A 22607-nucleotide genomic window follows, 5' to 3' on the forward strand; every position below is an offset into this window, starting at 1 on the left:
CGACGTTTTTAATTACTCTTGTTGCAACGGAGACGCGGGAGGGACGCGCCGTTATTATCCGATCACCGTTCGTTCGTCGAAGTAAGAAAACGTCGGCGTTGCTCAAGTTGCTCCGTGCATTTGTGCTCGCGGATGGATTTATATCGGGCGTCGGACGAATTTAGTGACTGATTACGATTTTCTCACGGATGCCCCGGCGATTTCGATGTGAACCGGCCCGAAGTGCTGCGAGGACGGAGTGAAGTTTCTGTGAGTCGCTTAGGATTTTTCGCGCAAGGTGGCTACCCTGACCGGCTGCTGCTCTCGGTCCCGTTCTCGTCGTGGGAGCATCGAAAATGACCGTGTGAATTAACAAGTGATCTCTATCCGCTGTTCTACGAGTCTCCCGAGCCGGCTGCGATTTTTACGATCGGCGTTGCGTTTGGGACAATGGGATCGTCAGCGAGAAGCCGCTGGGCACGCGCGGATTCACGGCTTCGCCGACCTGTGAGTAAATTAATGTACCATTTCACACGGTGCGTCGCGCCGCAGTAATATACGCCGCGAATAAAATGGGTTGAATAATTGCGGCGATAAAAAATGGTATAAATGATAAACGATCGAACGTCACGTTTGCTATTTCGCACTTTATTCCGTGCCGTTGAGTGCAAAGCGTATGCTTAACATTTAATTGTCGCGAAGAAGATTAAATAGAAATTTATTATTATTAATATTTATTAATGTTATAAAGCATTTCGTATTTATTCCGGTTTTTTTTAACTTTTTTTTTTGTAATTAATAATTAACAAAGCGTGGCAAAATTTATAAATTTTATTGCGTGAGCATTTTCGTGCCTGTTGGCGGTAAGATGAAGTTTTAATTTATTTGGCGTTTATTTTACTTGCAATCGCATGAACTGAAATTTGCTAATTAATAATGGAAAACCTATGCGCTCGCCTTTGCTTTATCCACGTAATTGCTACCGCTGTTGTGGTTTCAACGTCGTGGTGACGGCCGTTTCTTGCCTTTCATTCTTCCGTTAAACAGCTAAACGCGAACCTCTACGTGAGTTACAGTTGCGCTTGAAATCTTTTCGTTAATTAAATCGGAATACAAACTTCGCAGGTAACAGTTCGCTAGCAAAGGCTATTAGAAAACAACGATAAATTAAATTACAATCCCGGTAAATAATATTGCTTTCCAATTATTAACGATATAATTTTTTATACACAATGCCCGTTTCGTTTTTTTTTTAATTTTTATTTTTTTCGAATTTTCAAGGAAATATTATTTTAAACGAGAGTACCGTATTCCAACAAATTCTGCTCCCTGCTTCCTTTAGATTTTCCTTCTCTATCAAGTATTACAATTTTCTGCGTTGCGCTGAGAAAAGGAGAATGAGATGGAATATGTAAGTCGCGTAAAGAGCTACGGTCTCAAAGTGGCTTTCACGGAAATAAAAATTCGCCCTACTTATATGTTTCTTTTTTGTTTTACAAAAATATAGTTCTCGGTTTATTAAAATCGTCCTTTATTTAATCTATCTTGTACGCTACGCGCGTGCAATTTTTTAAAAAACTCCAATTACAAACCACAAAAAGAAAAATTATATAACTTACCAATCTGCATGAACTTCAGCGGAGTTGATGAGTTCTGCCGGTGACTGTAACATAAAATTAAACAATATTAATGTAGACGTACGAAAAATAGTTAATGTTTGAACAAAAAAAAAAATTACGCGTATATATTTAATTCTTTAATTAAAATAAATAAAAATAAATTAAATAAAATTACAAATTTAAAACAAAGAATTAACTCTCACCTAAAAGTTGCTCCGCCGATGCACGATGCCCCCCGGGCCTGCTCCTCCTCTCAGATGGGACGTGACGAGTCATCCTTCCGCGCACAAGTCACTCGCGAACACCCCGACCGTGAATTTACTCGCGAAAATTAGTTAACACTGCCGCGCGTTATTTTTAATATAAAAAGCGCCCGATAACTAACGGAACTTCCGAAGCGACCGACGAACCGGCTACGGTTCGTATAAAATTGAAATCGGCGTGCGGCACTATTTCTCACTGAACGATGCACAAAAGTTCCTTTTGATCTGTAACAGAGAAATAAAACGATTATTTTGTAGATATTAAATCTAATTAAATAAAAAAATACAACGTTATCAAAAAATTAAAGTATTTAAATCCGAAGAAAAATTGATACTTACCCTGGGGTTGCTCCGCCGGTGCAGGATACCCTTCCTGGGCCTCCTCCTCCTCTCAGGATGTCCGCGGGATGTCGGGTTGGTCCTTTTTCAATAGGTAGAATATTATCTGAAACAAAAATCACTGTTAATACTCTGTTCTATTCAATAGATTATTCAGCGCGTATTCTTGTTATCTTACAGCGCGCGTGTTTTATTTGCGGGTGACCGGACGCACATTCCAGCGCCAGCACGCTAGCGCCCACCGTCCCCCCTACTTCCCGCGCTCCCCGCGCCTATAGCCGATCCCAGACCTACGCAATACGTATGAGAAATGAGCCGACTGACTGCCGCTAGCGAGCACCCATCCCCTTTCCCCTTGCCCTTGGGTGCTCCGTCGCGCGCGCGACCGACCGACCGACCTCTACTCTCGATCATTGCGTAGCCATAAAAATGCGTTCACGAAAAGATTTTTCAAGCCTCGCATTCCCACACCACGAATTAATATCTCCCGAATCTATCGCGAACTCGTCGATTAAAACCCTTTTCCTTCGAGCCCGACTGTACTCGTCCACGCTTCGTTAACGACAAGGAGACACGAGTTTAATATACGCATGCACGTGGTTTTAACTCACTTTGTATCGCAAAGATGTAGTCGCCGGTACGCACTGTTAATATGAGAAGGTAATTAACGCCTGATTAGGTGCCTCTGGCCCGTCGATTGTGCGTAGAACTTTAATATGTACGGAGCACGTGCTGCGTACGTACGTTTCGTTCAACTGCTGAAGGAGGACAGAGCGAGAGTGGGAGTAGTGGGGGAATATAGCTCGCGCGCGGCACGTACGCCGCTCACCCTTATCTTTTTTTTAATTACTAGTAAGATAGGATACCGTTCGATTTCAGGGATCGAGCATTGTGTAACAAGCGAATAACAAATTGAATTTCTTGAATTTCTTTTGAGAACGAAGAACGATTTTGATTCTCTTTTCGCAACTCTACTCTCGAGAGGCAAACTGAAAAATTGAAAAACCCGATCGCGTTAACGAGCAAACGTGTTCCAAAAAGTAAAGATCTCACGTGCTGCCAAATACATTTACTCACGAGCACCGTGTATGGTGGATTATTTACTTTCGACGCAGAAGGGAGCGCGTCTCGATATTTCATTTCATTAATTAACCAGGCGATTTGATTTCGAACACGGCGGTGGTTACGCAAAGAAGTACTTGCGCGATAGAACTCGGTGATCTTTGCCTTTTTTAAACAATTGGTTTTGAATAAAATAAAAATTTTGTGGCAGAACGAACTGGTCTGCCGCTCAATAGTTGCATTGTGCCGTAATATTTGTACAATGAGATTTGTTCTGGAAAAAATAAAATTGGGAAATAGAATTTTTCTGAAAACCAGATGCGACAAAATTTTTTGGATGGTATTCTATTTCACGTGAAATTATTGGTTTTCGTTTATTGCTGTTAAAAAAATAAAATGTAAATTTAATTCACTACTTCGAAGAATTAATTTAAATTCGACGGTTCACGTGTCAGCCAGTTCTAGTATCTGATAACATTAACATTTTAATTATCCGACTAAATAATGAATTAATTTTCTATAATTAATGGCATATTTGATTGACTGCTATTCGCATTCACCAAAAATTCAAATAAAGTTACGTTATACCGTCATCGCGAGTAATTTCGAAAATAGAAAAGAAAAAGGGAATACGTTTGCGAAAGTACGCCAGCTATTTCGTTCGCGAATTAACGTAATCTTGCCTCCGCGCGCAAAAGCAACCACGTCGAGTCTAAGTAAATTATCATCGGTATCAAGATGCGCGGAATTTTTTACGCTAATTGGATTTGCGTTAATTGGAACATCTTTGCTGTTTCCCGGCTCCGCGAATTTTCGAGATTTCAGCGTGCGCCGGTGAAAATGTGCGTCTCTATGCACAGTGACTGGATAATTGCAAGGTCTGGCTGACTGCAACGATAACGACACGCTTCTTGCTGTGCCGCGCGGAAACCTTAGATGCGTTCACATTCTAAACGAGAATAATTATATTTCTATCTGTTTCAACAACCTGTATATCACCGCGTTTCCGTAAATCTCGTTGGTCACGCAACGCGATGCGACATCGCGTTCCTCGGTATCCCGGGTTTTTAGCCTCGTTAAACAAAATATCACTTTTTTATGGACGAGTACACTTTCCAGATTGAATCCTGCGAAGGGTTCTTGCAAGATAAAATAAAATTTTGACGTTGAAAACGCAATCGCTAAAAGAGAACATACTATTTCGTTTATCTTTTCTTAGATAAAGAATTATCTTCAAAGGCTTCTTACTCTCTTTTTTTTTTTTTTTTTATTTACAACAATGTCCGCATTATTTAAAATAAATACGTAAAAGTATGGTATGAATCTCGAACATTGTAAGACTCGCTGATGGGATAAACGGCAGAAATCAATCGCGTATTGTCAATAGAAGAAATATTCGGATTTTGTCGCGCGAGATTGTTGAAAAAAGAACGCGTAACGTCGGACGGGGAGAGCAAGCGAAATTTCCTCCTTTACAATACCTAGCCATTCATAACTGTCAGTGCAACGTCGGGATATATCGCCGCATCCACAAAAGCATTCTCTTTCGATGGCAATCCCGCTGAGATATCGTCTAATGTAAATATGTACACTTCTTTCTCGAACATACTCTTTTCTTAAAGTATTATGCTACCTTACTAAATGTTTACCGAGATCTTTTAATGTCAAAGTCAAATATTTTTATCACGGTGCTGTTACTTTCGCTGGCCACATGGCGAACGAGAAATTGAATCGCAAAGAACTAGTTGGGTAACGGTATTACAAGACTTACTTTTATAATGCAGTTTTATCGCTGAAAAGCTTGATGCTACCTTTCAACGAGAGTGCTAGCTATCGAGATTTATTAATTCGAAATAGACACATCATCCGATTCGTTTGCCGGGCACAATATTTCCGCGCCGTAAAGCATACATTTTCCTAAGAGAACGAAATGTAATTAACGTTCAAGATCAAACAGCACACTCGGTTCGAGCAACAAGCTTCCGTGCCGTTTTAACGTCCGTCAACTTATTCTAATATAATATCGCGATATATTTGCTACGTTCGTTTTTGTAGAAAATTGTATTTTTACATTTTACGCTCTCTAAAGATTGATAATAAATTTCTGCTTTTGATAATTTTAAAAAATTAAAGAGAAGTTCTGATTCAATTTAATTTAATACCCGTCGTTATTCCGTAATATAATTTATTGTCATAGACTATGCTCCGGTATCTTGGGCAGAACGGTCGATCGGGAAAACACGAGAGCTCTTTCTTGCATGAGACAATGGGAGAATTTAATTAGCTGAATACACGAAGTGCGGGTAATGCTTGTAGCGTCCGGTCTAATTCGTTACTTCGCGCAACTTCTACATTTGTTGGAAAATTTCAGTAATTGTCTCCATTGAACCGCGAGACGCTGAAACGCGAGTTAGCTCCCCATTGTCAAATTTAACGGTGGAATATTGATCCTTTTAAATAAATTAAAATAACCTGCGGGATTAGATTCGAGAAAATATCGCCGTCGTTATTTCACATTTCATAAGCTATTTTCGTCATTCTCATTAAACATTTTTATTTCACATTACTCAATGTAAAAGAGCAATTCTGAAAAACATGGCACATCCGCGGTAACTGTCGTTTGAAATTATTTATCGTTGTATTATATGTAATTACCTACACACGTAATGTCATATTTATTACATTCTGTGATTGCCGTTGCAAACGGGAACGCGACCGTTGATCACGGATGATACAGTTACAGTGGATACGTTGCTTTCAAAATAAACATTGGACTCCTATATTATCTTCAACTATCGGAGGGCGGGCCGTGGAAAACAAATGTAATTCGCGATATTTTAAAATTCCGGGCACAAAACTATTCCTACTGATACGGTAGTCCTATAACAAACATCCACCGTTGATGATGCCGTAAAAGTGCATCGCACGTATACGGGTGCTTCTATTTGTTTCGCTTCATTTTCCAACCGGTCGGATTAGAGGTTTGCCTTTATTTTGTTCCGTACACAAAGCGCAAGGCGTACCGTTCGTAAAAATTGTTTCCCAATTTTAAGAGGACCGATTAGATTTAGCCAATCGGATCTTTAAGTATGCAGGGATTGGCGGAATTTTGATTAAAAAAAATATCAAGGATTATTACTTTTTTTTTATTTTTATTTTTAATATAAATTAAAAAGTAATCACCTTTTCAATTTAATTTTTTGGGACATTCAATATGTTTAATTTCACGCCTGTGCGTTGTAAATACGAGTTCGTATATTATATTACGTTATCGTGTCAATTAGGTACTGGGTATAATTTATATTTGTGCTATATATCAAATTATTTTACTGTGAAATACACATATTTTGTATTAAATCCTTATACGTTATTTATTATATATCCGTGATATTGACTACTCTTTGTGATTATAAAATTATGATATATTGGAACTAAATATGAAGAGAGCTGTTGTACATTTATTTATTTGAATACGATTACATTTGTTAATATCGTATTTTATTTATTAAAAACTATAACGGTACTGAAAACAAATGGGAAAGTAATTTTTTAATAGTTTATTATTTGTAAGAAAACGATTTGAAAAATATTTGTACGTAACCCGGAAATATTCGTAGTGTTTTCTTGCTCGATCATTTCTATGTTGGACGATAGAGATAAGAGCAAGGCGGATATCGTAGAAGCCAGAAGTGAGATATGTATTTAGGCCGCGGTTAGCATAGAAACTACAGACATCCACTGACTGCAAGCTTAATCTATACTAATCCCCCCGTAATTCTCGTATAAGCCTTCTATATAACGCGTGTTGTGAAGTTCGTCTATCTGAAAATGTTTCATTTAATTGTGTTAACGGCCGCTTTACAAATTTACATCGCAATGTAACTTTATACATATATCCGAATTCCTAATATGTGAGTTCTTTCTCCACTTTCACACTAGTGAATATGTTGCAGATTTATACTTGTATTATGTTAAAAGCTTACAGTTTAATTGAAATTAAATGTAAATTATGACTTGGCATAACGCGTGATACATATAATATAATTAATTGTAGGAAAAAACGGAGCACTTAGTTAAAATCAGCTTGCTGTTGAATAAGTTTCAACGAAAATGGTATACATTTCCCACCCAAATTTTTTATATTAATATATTTAAAGAAAGACTTACCGATCGATGCGCAGCAGCGGAGTCAATAGCAGTAATAATAATGATCTGTAACAAAAAAATTGAAAAATTTAATGTAGAGATGCTGAAAAATTGTTTTTACAGTTAAAAAAAAATTTATATCTGAGTAATTTATTTATTAAAAAATTAAAAATTAAATTCTGTATTATCTAAACGCAAAAGCTATTAATTATGTGTAAAGCAAAAATGATTCCTGCTCAGGGACAGCTCGCGATTAAAAAAAAAATTGTAGCTCGTTTTTTATTCTTGAAAAAAAGAGGACATAAACGTCATATATCTTTTCATTCTGCGTTTATCAGCAGCAAATATGTGAAGCAGTAAACAATAACGAATCTCTCCCAATGCCATTTTACCTAGCCTGAATTTCACTTAACTGCATCATAGTATCCTCTCGTGGAACAAGACATTTATTTCAGTGCAAATCTTTGTCGGGAGGGAAAAAAAACCCGGGGAATGTTTTATGCCCGCTTTTTATTACCAGCATCGCGAGAAAATTACAGTGCCGGCTTCGGTAGCGTATCGATCTGCTTTCGGATTGTCGGATGGGGCCATTGGAAAATATCGTAGGCGTTAAACAATATCGATAGGCTTCGTATGGAATCTCCGGCTGTTGACATAACATTTTTACACCGCTTTACGCGACGTTATAAATTTTTAGATTTATGTAGATAGGTAACGCGTGATACGTATACAATGAACGTCATATTTATAAATAAGTTACACGCAATAATCATATAATGCTTTAATCGATTATGAGAACGGAAGGATTACGGTGTATAGACGCCGTCGCACATCGTTAGCCACGTAAAACCGGTAAATTTGCCACACAACACACACGGTTTACCGCAACGGCGGCATCTGCATGCGCTTCATTATTTATGAGGTCGCTGAAATGGCCTGATCGCCGCTCATTGGGGATTGACGGGTATCGATTTCGCTTGTCGCAAGTCCGCGGCTACGATTACGCGTCGATCCGTATGATGGATGTTCGTTTCGCTAGCGATGAGATGAAAAACGAGGCCCGGGAACTGTGAAGACAAAGCCCATGAACTTTCGGGTAAAGTTCACGTTGTTTCTCAGTCGACACCATACAGAGTGTTTCAAACAAACGTGCACCTTCCATAAATTGCGGGTAGGAATCCAAGACGAAAAGTTATATATGTATAATTTTATAAAACTGTCGATCATCATTGCAAATAAAAAAAATAAAAATTAAAACGTTTTAAGCAAATAAATATTAAGAAAGCGCCAGGCTGGCTCTGTATTGTATATTTGAATAGAAACCGACATATTTCGCGACATGCATGCAGAGTATAATGCGATAACTTTTTTTTTTCTCTTTTCTGCACGACGCATTTTAGACCGTTCAGGATTTATATTACTATTATTGAATACACGTGCGCGCCTATTTTACAGAAGCTTTTTTTTAAGCCATCCGGTGGCTACATTTTCGCGGGTAATCTTTTTCGTTCGCAGATGGAATCCTCTCAATAGAAAAATGTCGAAAGCCTTTCAGCCTTTCGGGGATAAGTGCTTGGCATTGTGCGTGAACTGTCAACTGTATGTTATAAAGCAATAGCTAAAAATTCGCTTTTTACTCGAATATTATTTTTATAAAATACAATACCGAGACACTACACTCAACGGATACAAACGTAGTTTTTTTTGAGAGGTTTTTTAGGTGCATTCGTTTACGTAGCAATCAGCGTATTTACTGCACTAGTTCAGAATTTATCTCTTTTTTTTTTTTCTTAATGTGAAAGAACAAAGATAACTTCTGATTGAGTGCAGTAACTGCGCTGACTGCTGCGTAAACGAATGCACCTTTTGTGTTGATAAAATTCAGTTTAGAAAAAAGTAAAATATCACGATATTAAGAAGCTCCTTGAGATTACGATTCTTTACATGCACCTGTCCCCTCGGTGGCAAAACCTACCGATTTGATAATAGTCGGCTAATTGTGTATTTTAAATATTTCACAACTGTGGCAAAGAACACGCGTGGCCCGCGATTAATAATGACACGTGAATTAAAATAGAAAATGTCGTGCGTGACGGGCGGCGTGCCGTTGATGAATTTTAATTACGCTCGACACACGCCTCCACCCTCTTTTTCCCACCCGTGCCACAGGAATAGAATTTATAACGTTCCGTTGTAGCACGTGGACGATTTAATTTAACAGACTAACAATTTAACACCCGACATTTTTCCCCACCGCGTACTCGCACGTTTATTAATCCAACCGGTCGCTCATAACCAAATAATTCTATTTCTCGCGCGATCGCTTTCGCAATATTTCGTGCATTAATTGTGGCTGAGTTATCATCGGTAGGCTTGACTACGCATGCATAAATTTATGCGCACGTATCGTCATTACTCCTAAATACCTCGTGTTCATTTACGCCCACAATTAATGCTAAATGCGCCCGTCTGACGTCGAATCTTATCGCCCACCTTAATTGCACCCGGCAGCATCGCAGGCTCAAGAATTTTACGCATAAGTAAACATTTTATTTCGCGAATTTTATACGCTCTTGTAAACCGTTTGCTTAGAGCCTTGCAGTTGATGGAGAATTCGTACCCAAATTCGTAACGGAAACGCCCAGTTATTAATATATAAAATATAATATTTGAAATAGGTCATGTTTTTATCATAATGAAAACAAGCATGCAATCGATGTTCCGTAATATCGGTTTTGTTATTAGTTATAAAATATTTTATGAACAGATGATACCAAAAAACTAAATAAAACTGTTATTTGCATTAAAAAATTGTATGAAAAATTTAGATTAAAAGTTTTATTTTATTTTAGAGATGAAAAATGAACCGCTGGGTTCTCCCTTGTTCGCAGATTTTTTTTCTTTTTTTTTTTGAACGGATTTTGAAAGAGGATGAAACACGAACGTCGTGCGCGCGTTCAAAAATCGCGATATCTGTTTACGTTTTACGGGTTTATATCTGGAACGATGTGATTTATGATTCATAAATGTAGCCCTGTGTGCAACGATTTCCATAGATATATGAGTCTAACGACATTGTTGCGCCGAATGGACGCACGTAAAATGCCTCGAAAGTCACACACTTATTTTCGACACATCATACAGATACTAAAAATATCAAAATAAAGAACGGATGTTAAAACCGTAATGCATAAATAAAAATTTGAAGCTATACTTTTTAACGATGATAAATTAGCTGGCACATTACATTTGCACAGCGTATATTATAGTACTTTTTATGCACGATGTCGAGCTATCATTTGTGCGAAACAGAAATACGAAGTGGCAGTTTCTACATTATTGTTTCTGCGGAATATATACGGGCGATAGTCATGTCTTCAAAAATCAATATTTCACTTAACTTTAGACAGATATGTTAAATAATTTTATTATCGCAATAATTAATGAAAATAATTTTAATTGTTTGAAATAATCGTTATATTTAACATGACTGTCGAATACAGAATTCCTCGCGATTGATAATTAAATTCAATATACTAGATAGAAGTGATTTTGTCAGGGCGCAGAATTGTCGAGTGCACGTAATAATGTACAGCAATCATATGTTACACAATGTCGAAACAACAGTAATTGTACAGTTAACGAAATTGATTCCCGACAAAGAAATGAATGCATGCTCTATATTACAACTATTTCAAAATTAGTGAAGTTTATATGAAGTTAGGATATATTTTGCCATCATATTAATGTCAGATCTTCATCAATTTTTTATCACGCAATTACAAGAGCAAGTTTGAAAGTCACGAACACGTGGCAAAACATTGACGTTCGGCTTTAATCAAAACCGACATCAACTGCGAATTTGACCGAGAATGACGGATCATCCAAACGATCGCGCGAGAGAAAAAAAAAACGCGCCGAGAAAATCAGCTTTATGTAGTACGTTTCGTTAATTAATCGCGCTGCCAAAGATTATTATGGATACGTGTTAATCAAATATCGCTGTTATTTGCATGTCAATACTTATTTCCATTTTCAGATAAATGAGATAAATAATATTTACCACGATTAAACATTAACAGAACTTTATGCAGTTTACCCAATTTTATGTCAGCCGTATTTTTATATAAAGAAATAAACATTTGCTTGTCGCGCGATGCTAATAAATATATAAATAAATATTAATGCCGGTGGAGGAGTAAACAAATCTTGGTGATATTTTCTAAACGTAAAGCGTGAAAAATAATTTGCAACACGCGGAGCGATACGTGACCGCGTGGGGCCAATTTGCGGTAACGGCACCGTGCACTCCGCGGTAGACGTGCCTGGGACGTCGCACAGGTTTCTGAATCCATTCCTTCTCCCAGAGAAGCACGAAACGCGATAAACAAACGGAAATTACATTGCGAGCCCCGATAGAAAAATAGAAGCGCGTATCTATCTGCCTTACGACGATTCTCAAAGCGCGGCAAAACGCATCAGACCATAGTTTGCTCGAAAACTTTCGGTTCTTATCTCGATAAGAAAGAAAAAAAAGAGGGGGGGGGGGAGAGAAAGAAAAAGATGTGGATGTATGTGAAAAAGAGATCTATACGCATTATTTCAGGCATGCGACGCTTTCGAATTAGAACGCCGCAATGTTCCAACCGCGAAAAAACGAAGTCGCTTTATGCGTCGCTGAAATTTACATCGATGCAGCTGCGTCGCGCGCAATTTGCAAATGCACCAAGAGTACCTCCAATGTGAATCTTTCCTTAGTTGAGACACGAGTTTTGTGCTACCCGAGATACTATAGATAAGAAATGCGATTCATCAACCATATTGCGAATGGCTTTGCGAGCAGACGGGAAAAGAGCGAGATTCTCGCTTCGTTAGTCAAGTATTTAACAAATACATATTCTCAAAAGAGATTACTTTGTGAACTAATTATTTAATATTGCAACAGAGAGGTCTATTTTACCCACTAAGAATTAAAAGTATTCGTGTACCTTCTGGCTTTAGTACATTTTTTTACTATTTTTAACATTACGTATAGTCAAAGTCTTTCGAAAATTCTACGCTGCCAGCTGTAATAAGTTATTTGAAATTCGGTTGACAGATCCTTCCGGATCACGTCTGTGTTTGCTTTTATACGTCACTAGACATGCGGGATGAGCAGGCACGTAAAAGAATACGGATAAGAGAATGAAGAAATTTCACGTTCACGGATGATTTTTCGCCGCGACATGTTCTTCGTAGAACTACCGTCGCAGTATGTATCGACGAAATAAGTATAAAGGTACAGCTACGAGAAATTTCTCCGGGAATCTACTTCCTCGGATATATAGTTGCTGGAGATCAAACTTGACACTGATATCAGTATGCTGTGTTCTGACTTTTCCAAAAATTGAGAAAAAATTCAGCAGAATAAAAAATTTCAAATAATGAAAGCAGTCCTTTTTTTATATTAATTTCTATTGTAAGAAATAAAGCAGTTTCTCGAGCTAAGAAATTAATTTCATCTAATCTCGAATCGAGGATATACGTAGGCACAAAGGACTGCTTTATCAGTTCACTTTCAAAAATCTATATTCAGCGCCAGTCGACAAGTAAAATCCCAGAATCAAAGGGTAGTCACCGGGCAGAACTGGGCCAAGAAAAAACGAGCGCGAAAATTCCGAACGTAATTCTTTTTATTCACCACAATTCGCAGTTCTGGCAGGATCGCGAATTGACCGCGCCACGGGCGAAAAACATTTTCGCCCTGCGAAAATTCTTTGTCGATTTACCTTACTCGAAATCACCTTTGAATCCGAGAACGCGAGGCTACCCTTTTATTAAACCGAGACGAGAAAACGAACTTTGTACACGTGCCACCCATGGCTTCGCTTCTTTTTTTTTCCGTTTACGACGTTATTTCGATGTCAATTATAATATATGAATTTAATTCGATTTGCAAGGAAGAGAATTTATTACAATAAATAAGTAAACGTTTCTTTTTGGGAAGTATAATCGTCGAGAACTTTTCGAAATAGCTTCACACAATTATAGATCAAGAAATAAACCCCGGAAACGCTCGTGGCAACGACTTAAGTACATTCTCCGAGTTACGCATTAAGATAAAAGATTCTGCTAAACGGATAGAACTTCTTACATTCATTGGTGTCCGTTCTGCTCTTGAGGATCTTGAGAGCAGAACGCCTACGGCTAGAACTTTACCATCCAATATCGATATTGACTTTCATGATGCCTTCTGCTAAGTCCTCGAAATTGTAGAGATAGATAATAGAGTAAAAGAAAAGAATAACGGATTTATTTTTGGCCGTATATATAATAAAAGATAACAAACGGAAAAATATATAAAAATACTACGAACAACACACGAGGAAAAAGCATATAACGTGTTTTGGAACAACTCGATATGTAACAATTACAAAAATCAGCTTATTAAGTTAGTTTAAATACCCTTTTCCAAATTTCTCCCTTCAATTGTACTGCAATCTGCATATAGAAGCTTAAAGTAATTACCGACAGTTGAATCATTCTTAAAAATAACATAAATGTTTTGCTATTACTGCCGTTTTTATTACTTTTCAAAATATTGCACGCGTACTGATATTTCATTCAACCGTGTTTTTATATGTCGACCTTTTTTAACGAGACAGTGACTAGTACCTTGCCCGAAGTAATCGATTCGAGTGACACACGCGCGGACGGGCGACATGGCAGGAAATAAAAAGGAACATACACGCGACATAGGAGTACGATGCAGTAGAACTAGGTAGTGGGAAGTGAATTTTTCGTCGGTCACATGGTACACGGGAAAACGGAACGTCGCTCGCAAACGAATATCGCCAATAAACTGCCAATCCAATTTAGCTACGCAGAAAATATCGCTACCCCGCTTTTACGATCTGCCACCAGCCTCTTTCTCCGCCGTGTGCTTGCGCCTGAATTTTCGTTCCCCGCCAAGGCAAGCTCGCAAAAGCCCCTCGTCGCACGAGTCGATTTCTTTGTCGCACTTTTTGAGCCTCCCGCAATCGAATTTGCTACTGTTCCTTCGATAACGACGGAGTAAAATGCAAATATCATCGCATCGAATCCTCACAGATTCGCTCCCTTCGAAGAATTACGTAAGAATCCCGATAAAACGTCCTTTGATGACGAAGAGAGAAAGATAGAGGGAAAGAGCATTCTGTCACTTTGAACGAGAGCGCAAATATGTTGCCGTAAGTTTCCCTCTTTACGAGGTGGATTTGTCTCTTTAACACAGCTATAAAAAGTGACATTTGGCGCGAAGAATTCGGCGTAATATCGCTGCGATATCTCGACGTTTCAGTCAGCCGAACTGTCGCACGAGAAAATCCAGCACAGATTACGCGAGGAACTAGCAAAAAATAAGCGACAAATCAGGATTTTCCGCCGCTACACTTGCTTGCAATAATTATAAATATTCGCGCGCGAGTTCTGACGAATAATTTATCAGAACAATTTATTAGAGAAATACGCGATGCGTTAATTTTATTTCGCAAACTTCAAGTTAATAGGCAATTTTATTTTTTTATTTTGCGCACTCTAATATTTTTCTCGTCAAACAGTTACAACGTAGACTCGACATTAAATCAAAATCGAGGATTTATAAACGTGCCGAGAAATTTTGCAATAGTCTGTTTAATATTTCATAATTTTATAATGGATAATAAATATTAATTATATAAAATCATAATGTACTACGTTGGATAATAATAATCCATAAATGGAATTTTGTCCATTTAAAGGCGTGCATATTTTTAGGGAACAAACAGTAAGCGCGAACTACACTACAAAAATAGCACACCAACGGCACACATCACCGAGGAATACCGCGTTGCTGTGTTCGTTTGCTAAGTGTATACATATTTTAATCTTTGTTTTAAAATCTGAATTTATGAAGAAAGAAACGACAAAAGAAAAGTAAAAGAAAATCAAAACACTGCAAAAATAATAAAATAATAATGAATAAACGTGAATAAATAAATTAATTAAATCAATAAATATACTATATATGTATATCAAATTTTACATATGCACAACAGCTAGCATATGTGCAGTATTTATACTGGAGATATATTCAGTAACTGAACAAATTTATTTGCATCCATACGTTTGTATTAGAGCGCGCGAAATATCCGCGCAAATGCGGTGCGGATTGTACTAATGCTTAATAAGCATCGCTAATAACAATCCTATACCAAATGTATTAGTCGATATCATATAATAACTAACGGATGACACTATTGTGCATTGATGTTTCGCTATAATGCAACGCTACTCAAATTAGATCAAAATACCTCAATTCTGTCAGTTTCAGAATCAAAATACATACGCTGCATCTTTATAGACACATTTTAACTTTCGTAATAATAACCGTGATAATTGTCGAAAAACGTATTAAACTCTACGAAATAAAGTGCAATTAAAAAATAAAATTCTATTTAGTAATTATATCTCGTTAAAAAAAAAAAATTATTTCTAATTATAACTTGTTATAAATAATATAATTTATTACGATCATAAAATTAATGCATGAAAATTTATCGTATTTTAAAAGAAATAAATATGAACATTACGAAGCATAAATTAGATTAAATTTTACAAATTATGACAGATGTAAATGCCATTCATAAATTATTATTCGGCGTAATAACTATAATCAAAATCGATTACATTGTTTATTTGAAATTATTACGTTAGCGTGTATTATGGCACACGGGGAAATCAAACGGGAATTTAAAACGCGGACGGATTTTCGGCCTGAACACTAATGTCGACGTGGTATCGATCGAGAGATGGCGAGATAATCAATCTCCATCAACGGTTCATCAAAAATCAATTGTTTTTACAGCGCCGACGACTGTTGTACATTAATGCTTTTAGCACCGGGCGTTCAGTTCTCTTCCAGTGGCTACCTTGGGCAGGAAACTCAATTTGCAAAATGAAATTCATGGTTGACCGATGATGATCGTCGCGAGATAGGAGACAATCAATCCACTTGATGCAGCACTACCCCGCGGGGTTAGATCGCTATTGCTAGTGGCTGACCTCCGATTCAGTAGCACGTTGCGCGAATTAGTCCGTGGCGTTTGTTCGCAAAGGTATCATCCAATCAGGCAAGTGCATCGTACGCCTCCGTGATATGCGTGACTAAGCCACGTACCTAAATCGAGGTTTCTACCTTTCATTCCCGTTTAATGAATATACTGAACGTTATTCAGTCTACTTGTCGCGTTGACTTCATCATTGAAAGCACCGTTCGCCCGGTGAATAAGTTGTTCCGAAATATAATTAAAACGTGAGAAAACTCGAAAAATTTTTGACCGCGTTAAAATTACATTACCACGCGTCATCATAAATTTTAATCGCGAGAAAAACATGTTATACAAATGGAAATGTTATTCGTTCTTTTAAATTTATTTTAGAAGCAATATTATTAATTTATCTATTACATGAAATATATTTACTATTTAATGCTGTAAATATATTAGATAAAAAAAAAATTATATATATGATTTAAAAAAATGTAAATTAAATCCTAAAAGAAATTTCTTTCTCTGCTTGAGAAAAAAAAAAAAAATTGCAAATCTTTGCTTATAACTAAGCTTATCTGGGTGATAGCTAATTTATACGAATTCAATGCAGCTTTTGCGTAAAGAAATTCAAACTGCAGTGCATAGAAAAGACTTGGAAAGAGGGAAGAGATCTGATAATTGCGTTTGGCTGCCGTTTTCAACGCGCGCACGGAAATTACGCCCCGGAACTCTGACGGCGCATTAAATAGCCGGCAGACATGTTCGCGGGCAAAACAATGAGAGACTATAGAGATCGTTTGCGACACACACGTCGACCGACCGGGGATTTACGGTGCTGTGGATGCTTTCCGTGGTCTTTGTTCTAACACGACCAAGACGTTACAGGCTCCCCGGGCCAGTATTGTAGCAGCGCAGGCGTTGATGCCTGAGAACTTCCGGTACTAAACATTTATAACGTGTTCCTGAATTTGAATATCTCTGTGGCGCAAAGTTTATGTAAATTAGACACTTCACCGATCATTTCGCTACGTGATTAATTTCAAGTTTAAGAGACGGAACGATATTACAGAAACTGGCGGTAATCATCAATTATGTACGAAATAAATTATTAATAAAATAAAAAAAATCTTTAACGACTGAAGGGAGTGAAAATGTCTGCGGCGGCGAGCCGCAGCAAACTTATGTGAAACGTGCGAGTGCAGTATTCTATTGTTTATGTTGCAGGTGTCTTGGATGCGCAAACGGGACATGCATATCTTGAGCGCGGGCATCCTTATGTACACGTCGGACTTGAGGTTCCAGGTAATCCATCCGGACAAGTCGGAAAACTGGACGCTGCAAATCAAGTCGCCGCAGCAGCGCGATTCCGGCGTGTACGAGTGCCAGGTCAGCACCGAGCCGAAGATGTCGCTCAACTATACCCTCAACGTAGTTGGTGAGTACCGATTGAATTATTCTCATGCTTGGCCCGGTTACGTAAATCGCGGCCTTGGGCTGATTCGCCCCAAGTTCTATCTCAATGGTAGACGAGCTTTACGGCCGTTTCCCGATCGGTTGCTGTCTCGGAGAAAAGATTGTTCGCGACACGAGCCGGCTGGCGGGATCGAACGGGTTAAAGTTTAAACACTTAAGTGCTCCGTCGCGGGATTATCCTCTCGATGTCGCGTCGGGTCTGAAATCCCCCCCTCGTCGTTTGAGGATTAACGAGTTGAAACTCGCCATCGACATAGATGTTTAACGGAAAAAAAGACAATTGCTGATATAAATCGTTAATACGTAAAACATATGTTCTTGATTAATTCATAGTCTTAACGTTATAAAAATTTGAACAAATTATGAAACGCGGTAACGCTTGACATATTTGTCACGTTTAATCTTAGAACGATATGATTATTAATATCGGTGGTAAATAATAAATTATTTAATAAAAAGCGCAAAATATTCTCTACAACGAAATTCATGTGTGAAGATTAATCTCAATTTCATTATAAATACCGATTGTAATACAATTGACGATGATACATGTAATTACATATTTATAAAGATATTTATGCAAGTATTAAATATTATCATGTATCTCCTATGTAAAATTAATTACGCGGCAATGCACACAGCAGATCTATTTTTCTGCTTGAACATAATGAACTTTAATAATATCACATATAAATATTAACTTATTAATTTGTTTATATTAACGTGATTAAATTACTGACCGTATTTTTATGATCCGCTTTCGCAGACGAGTGAAAAAAATTTCCTAACTGCAACAAGATACAATGAGAGCAGTATTCGTGTCTTGTTTAAAGTTAACGGCAAGTGCACGCCGTAAGATTTAGTTAGGCGAAAGTCTCCGCGATCTTTTTTTTTTTTTTACGTTCGTGAATCTTTCAGCAGTCTGGGAACATTAGGGAAAACGACAACGATAACGCACGACTTCCGTTTCTTTCGTTTGCGAACGTTGCCGACCAAATAAAAAGCAACGGGTGTCGGCAAAAGAGGACGAGTTATTTTGCCATCGAAAGTTGGAGCTAAGATATACTATAAACAACGTAACTTTGTACATGCAATCCAGAAGAATTTCATATTGGCATAACTGCCGTGCTGAAAACTCAACATTTTCACTGTGCAGTTCACAATCCGCGCGCGCCTCTCGTAAACTTCGGTCATAAACATCCGCCGGCCACTCTAACCAAAAATCAGCGAAACTATTGCATTTTTCTTCATTTTACATGAAATTAAAATACTTGTTGTGATATTTGTCGCACCGTGGGTTTCGTCGCTCGTGTATCTCGTAAATTTAATAAATAAATATCTGCGGAAAACCGAAATTATATAATAGTTCGACGGTAAATATGCCAATAAGAATTCTTGCAAGATTTATATATTTATCTCTCGCGGTGTTATTATTTTGCCCAAAAATTGTTAATTAACGCAGTTGTTAACGTAAAACAAAATTACTACTTTTAATACCTGCATTTTTTAATTTCTTTGAATTTCGAAAGTACTAAATTCTGAAATAGAGTTCTCATACCTTTAAATTATTAAAATTCTTACGGATTTTTAGAATTCTTAGGTCGTGAAATCGTTCGGAGTCTTACAGTCTTACTACTGCTAGATTACAAAGTTTTCGATGTTCAAAATTTTTCAACTATACAGATTTTGCCATCGAGATCTGTATAAGATTGTCGTTTTAAAATATGAGAAGAAACTTTCTAGTTTGTTTTCGGAGATCTAAAACGTCAATAAAAAAAAAAAAAAGAAAAAAAGAAAGCAACTGAGAGAACTTGATAAAAGGGCAGTATAAAAAGATAGTACGAAAGGGCAGAGCGAAATAGAACGGTAAAAACGATAATTCGTGCATTACGAAAATGAAGAGGTATTGGTAATAATGTATTTCCTTTTTGCTTCGCGTTATTTGGATTTTCTCGCGCGACGAGAAAGATTAAAACTAGCGCAGAATTATTTGCTTCCATTTGCGAACGTAGGACCACAGATGCGACCGTTAATTTCGAATTCTGCGCGAGGCTAAAGAGGAGAATAAGGGAAGGGCAAAGAACGGATAGTACGTTGGAGAACGTGAGAGCTTCGGTGTACTCGATAAGCGGCTTGGAGGAAACACGTCGACGAACCAAGTCCTTTTCAACCTCCACCCACCCTTATTCTCCCCTTTTTATGCGCTACGAGCGCATCGATGCAGGTGCATCTACTCCGTCTGGGGCGTTTATGTCTGGAAACGGGGAGGGAAGGTTGGCGCGAAATAAATCGTCTTTCTTTCGCACGTTCTCTCATTCGTAAAATCGTAAAACATGAAGTCGACGGCGAGATCGATTTTACAAATCTATTCCGCAAAAAGCTTGAAACACGAGAGTCCCTGCTGACTGCAGATCGAAATTTTCCATTGGGATATGAAGTAACTTGAAAGATTGGTGGAAAGGGTAAAGGCTGTTTTTCCTAGGTCCATGAAAATCGTCGTTTAGAAATCGAGGCATTGACAAAAGTAGAGCAGATTGATTGAAACGTTTTCGTAACAGTTTTAATAAAATATAATATTTAAAACGAAAACTTGTTTCGTATTAAATAATGGGCAAGAAATAGACGTTGGAAATAATTCATTCGAAATAACGTACATGATTTTTACATAAAGTTGCTGAATACAAGAGATTTCGTTTAAAATTCTTTGTAATTCCCGTTTTTGCCTTTCGAAACGTGTCCTACAGAGAATGATTCACGTACCAAAATTCGCGGGAATAATAAAATTCTGCCAACGGGTGAAACCTCCAACTCCAATTTCACTATTCTGGCATATATATTCTTGACTCAGCAATTTTTTTTTTTTTTTTTTTTTTTAACATGTTTTCGCCTAGCTGAACGGCGTAAATATATCCGAATTAACCACTAATGCATTTTTTACCACAGTGCGTTTGTTAAACGTCTAGTTCTGCCCCTGTCAAAATAAATCCGAACCCATTTCTCGAATTCTGGTCCCGGATACTAGTTGACCTTACGCAAGCTTTCACGTAATTGTATCGGTTTAAAGCTTGAATTACACAATTCGGTTCAATAGTGAAATTTGAGAAAATAATCTCATTTAGTAAACAGTGATTATTATTTTATTCATTATTAGTCAAATTAAATTACTCGCGGTTTGTTATAAATAAAAGTATAAAATACTTGCAAAGTAGAAGCAGTTGTAAATTTGTTAAGAACTGGTACTGCATAAAACAAAATTAAATTTTAGATAATTATTATATATTTTAACGCGTACTTTACAAATATTTTTGTAATTTATTACAAGCATTCGGCATATATAAATCGATTACATTAACACATTTTGCACTGTACATATACATGTGTAATTATTTACACAAAATGTATTAATTCTATGAATTCGTATGTTTACTATTGAATGTGGTACAACATTGTGGTTTAAATCTATCCTAGTTCACGATATGATGTAATAGATTCCACACTGGTTGTTCTCCGATGGCATGTTAATGAATGTGATTCGGTCGACGTAATCGCAAATCCGATGAGAGAGTGAAAATGATAACTGGCCGACAAAGATTTGCCAGGCAGCAGCAGTATCAATGACTAAATGATGCCATAATGGTGCACGACAAATTTCGACGTGTTCAGTTAAATATCGAGATGTTTTAATGAATAAAAAAAATACGGTAGAAACATTACGATATCTTTAAACAGAATTTTTTATTTTCGTATTATTTTCAAATTGAACCGAATTGAGTGAGTTTATATATCGCACATATAATAATTGATACAATTAATATAAAAGCCGTACCTCTATAGCTTGTGACTTTTTAACGTATTATATTACGGTTATGTTTAGATTTTATATTAGTGACTTTGACAATCTTGTTGATGTCATGTTTTATTCAACAAAATGGCTGTGTCAGCAACGGCATGTCCTGGCGCACATCGGTACGATGGGAGGCATAAAGATATGAATAAAATAGTACAATCGCATGTGGAGATATATGTCTTTACTAAGGGAAGATATATAAAAGTACAAACAATATAGCGACTGGTCACATATACATTTTATAAGGTATTTTAAACTTTTATATTTGTATACCTTATTTCGAAAGTAACTCAAATATCGTTATTCTCGAAGAAAGTAAAATATTTCTTCCTTTAATAAAGTATCCTTTTTTAAATAGAATTATATTTTTTAATGTATAATTTTGTTCGGATGGGCCCAATTTGAAGTTATAAGTCCCATCACGGGAATACGCTTTAATCAGATTTTTAATTAAGAGAGATATAAGTCATTCTTGCCGAGGCAAGAATGCCAGACACGGCGCAATCATAAATAAGACCGCGGAAGTCAGTGCTATGGCCACCGCCGTTGTTGGACAGTGATTTTAAATTACGCAAAACTCGCGGAAAATGAAATTTAATTCAATCTTTGTAAGAGAGCGCTTGGAATTTCTCTTTAAGAGAAGCGCTGGCAAATCTTTAACATATTTCTGCTTATCGTATGTACACACGCTTGACTCCTCATAATTTTACGTAATATTATTTTTCATGTAATTATGCGTAAAAGCTCGTGTAATGAAATGTTTAGTCTCTCATAAAGAATGTTCTTATAAAGTTACATATTTTTGCATGCAAGCGAAATATACATTATTATT

General features: G+C 37.0%; 1 protein-coding gene across 3 annotated transcripts in view; it reads left to right on the forward strand.

Annotated features, from left to right (window-relative positions):
- Positions 1 to 22607, forward strand: part of Dpr1 (defective proboscis extension response 1) — a 251820-nt gene that overhangs the window by 118082 nt on the left and 111131 nt on the right. For all 3 annotated transcript variants that reach the window (XM_070663424.1, XM_070663422.1, XM_070663423.1), the window contains one exon: positions 17680 to 17890. In XM_070663424.1, the coding sequence (XP_070519525.1) occupies positions 17689 to 17890 (202 nt within the window). In that variant the 5' untranslated portion in view covers positions 17680 to 17688. The remainder of the gene's footprint in view (positions 1 to 17679; positions 17891 to 22607) is intronic.

This window comes from Cardiocondyla obscurior, linkage group LG11, assembly GCF_019399895.1.
Source record: "Cardiocondyla obscurior isolate alpha-2009 linkage group LG11, Cobs3.1, whole genome shotgun sequence".
Taxonomy (NCBI): domain Eukaryota; kingdom Metazoa; phylum Arthropoda; class Insecta; order Hymenoptera; family Formicidae; genus Cardiocondyla; species Cardiocondyla obscurior.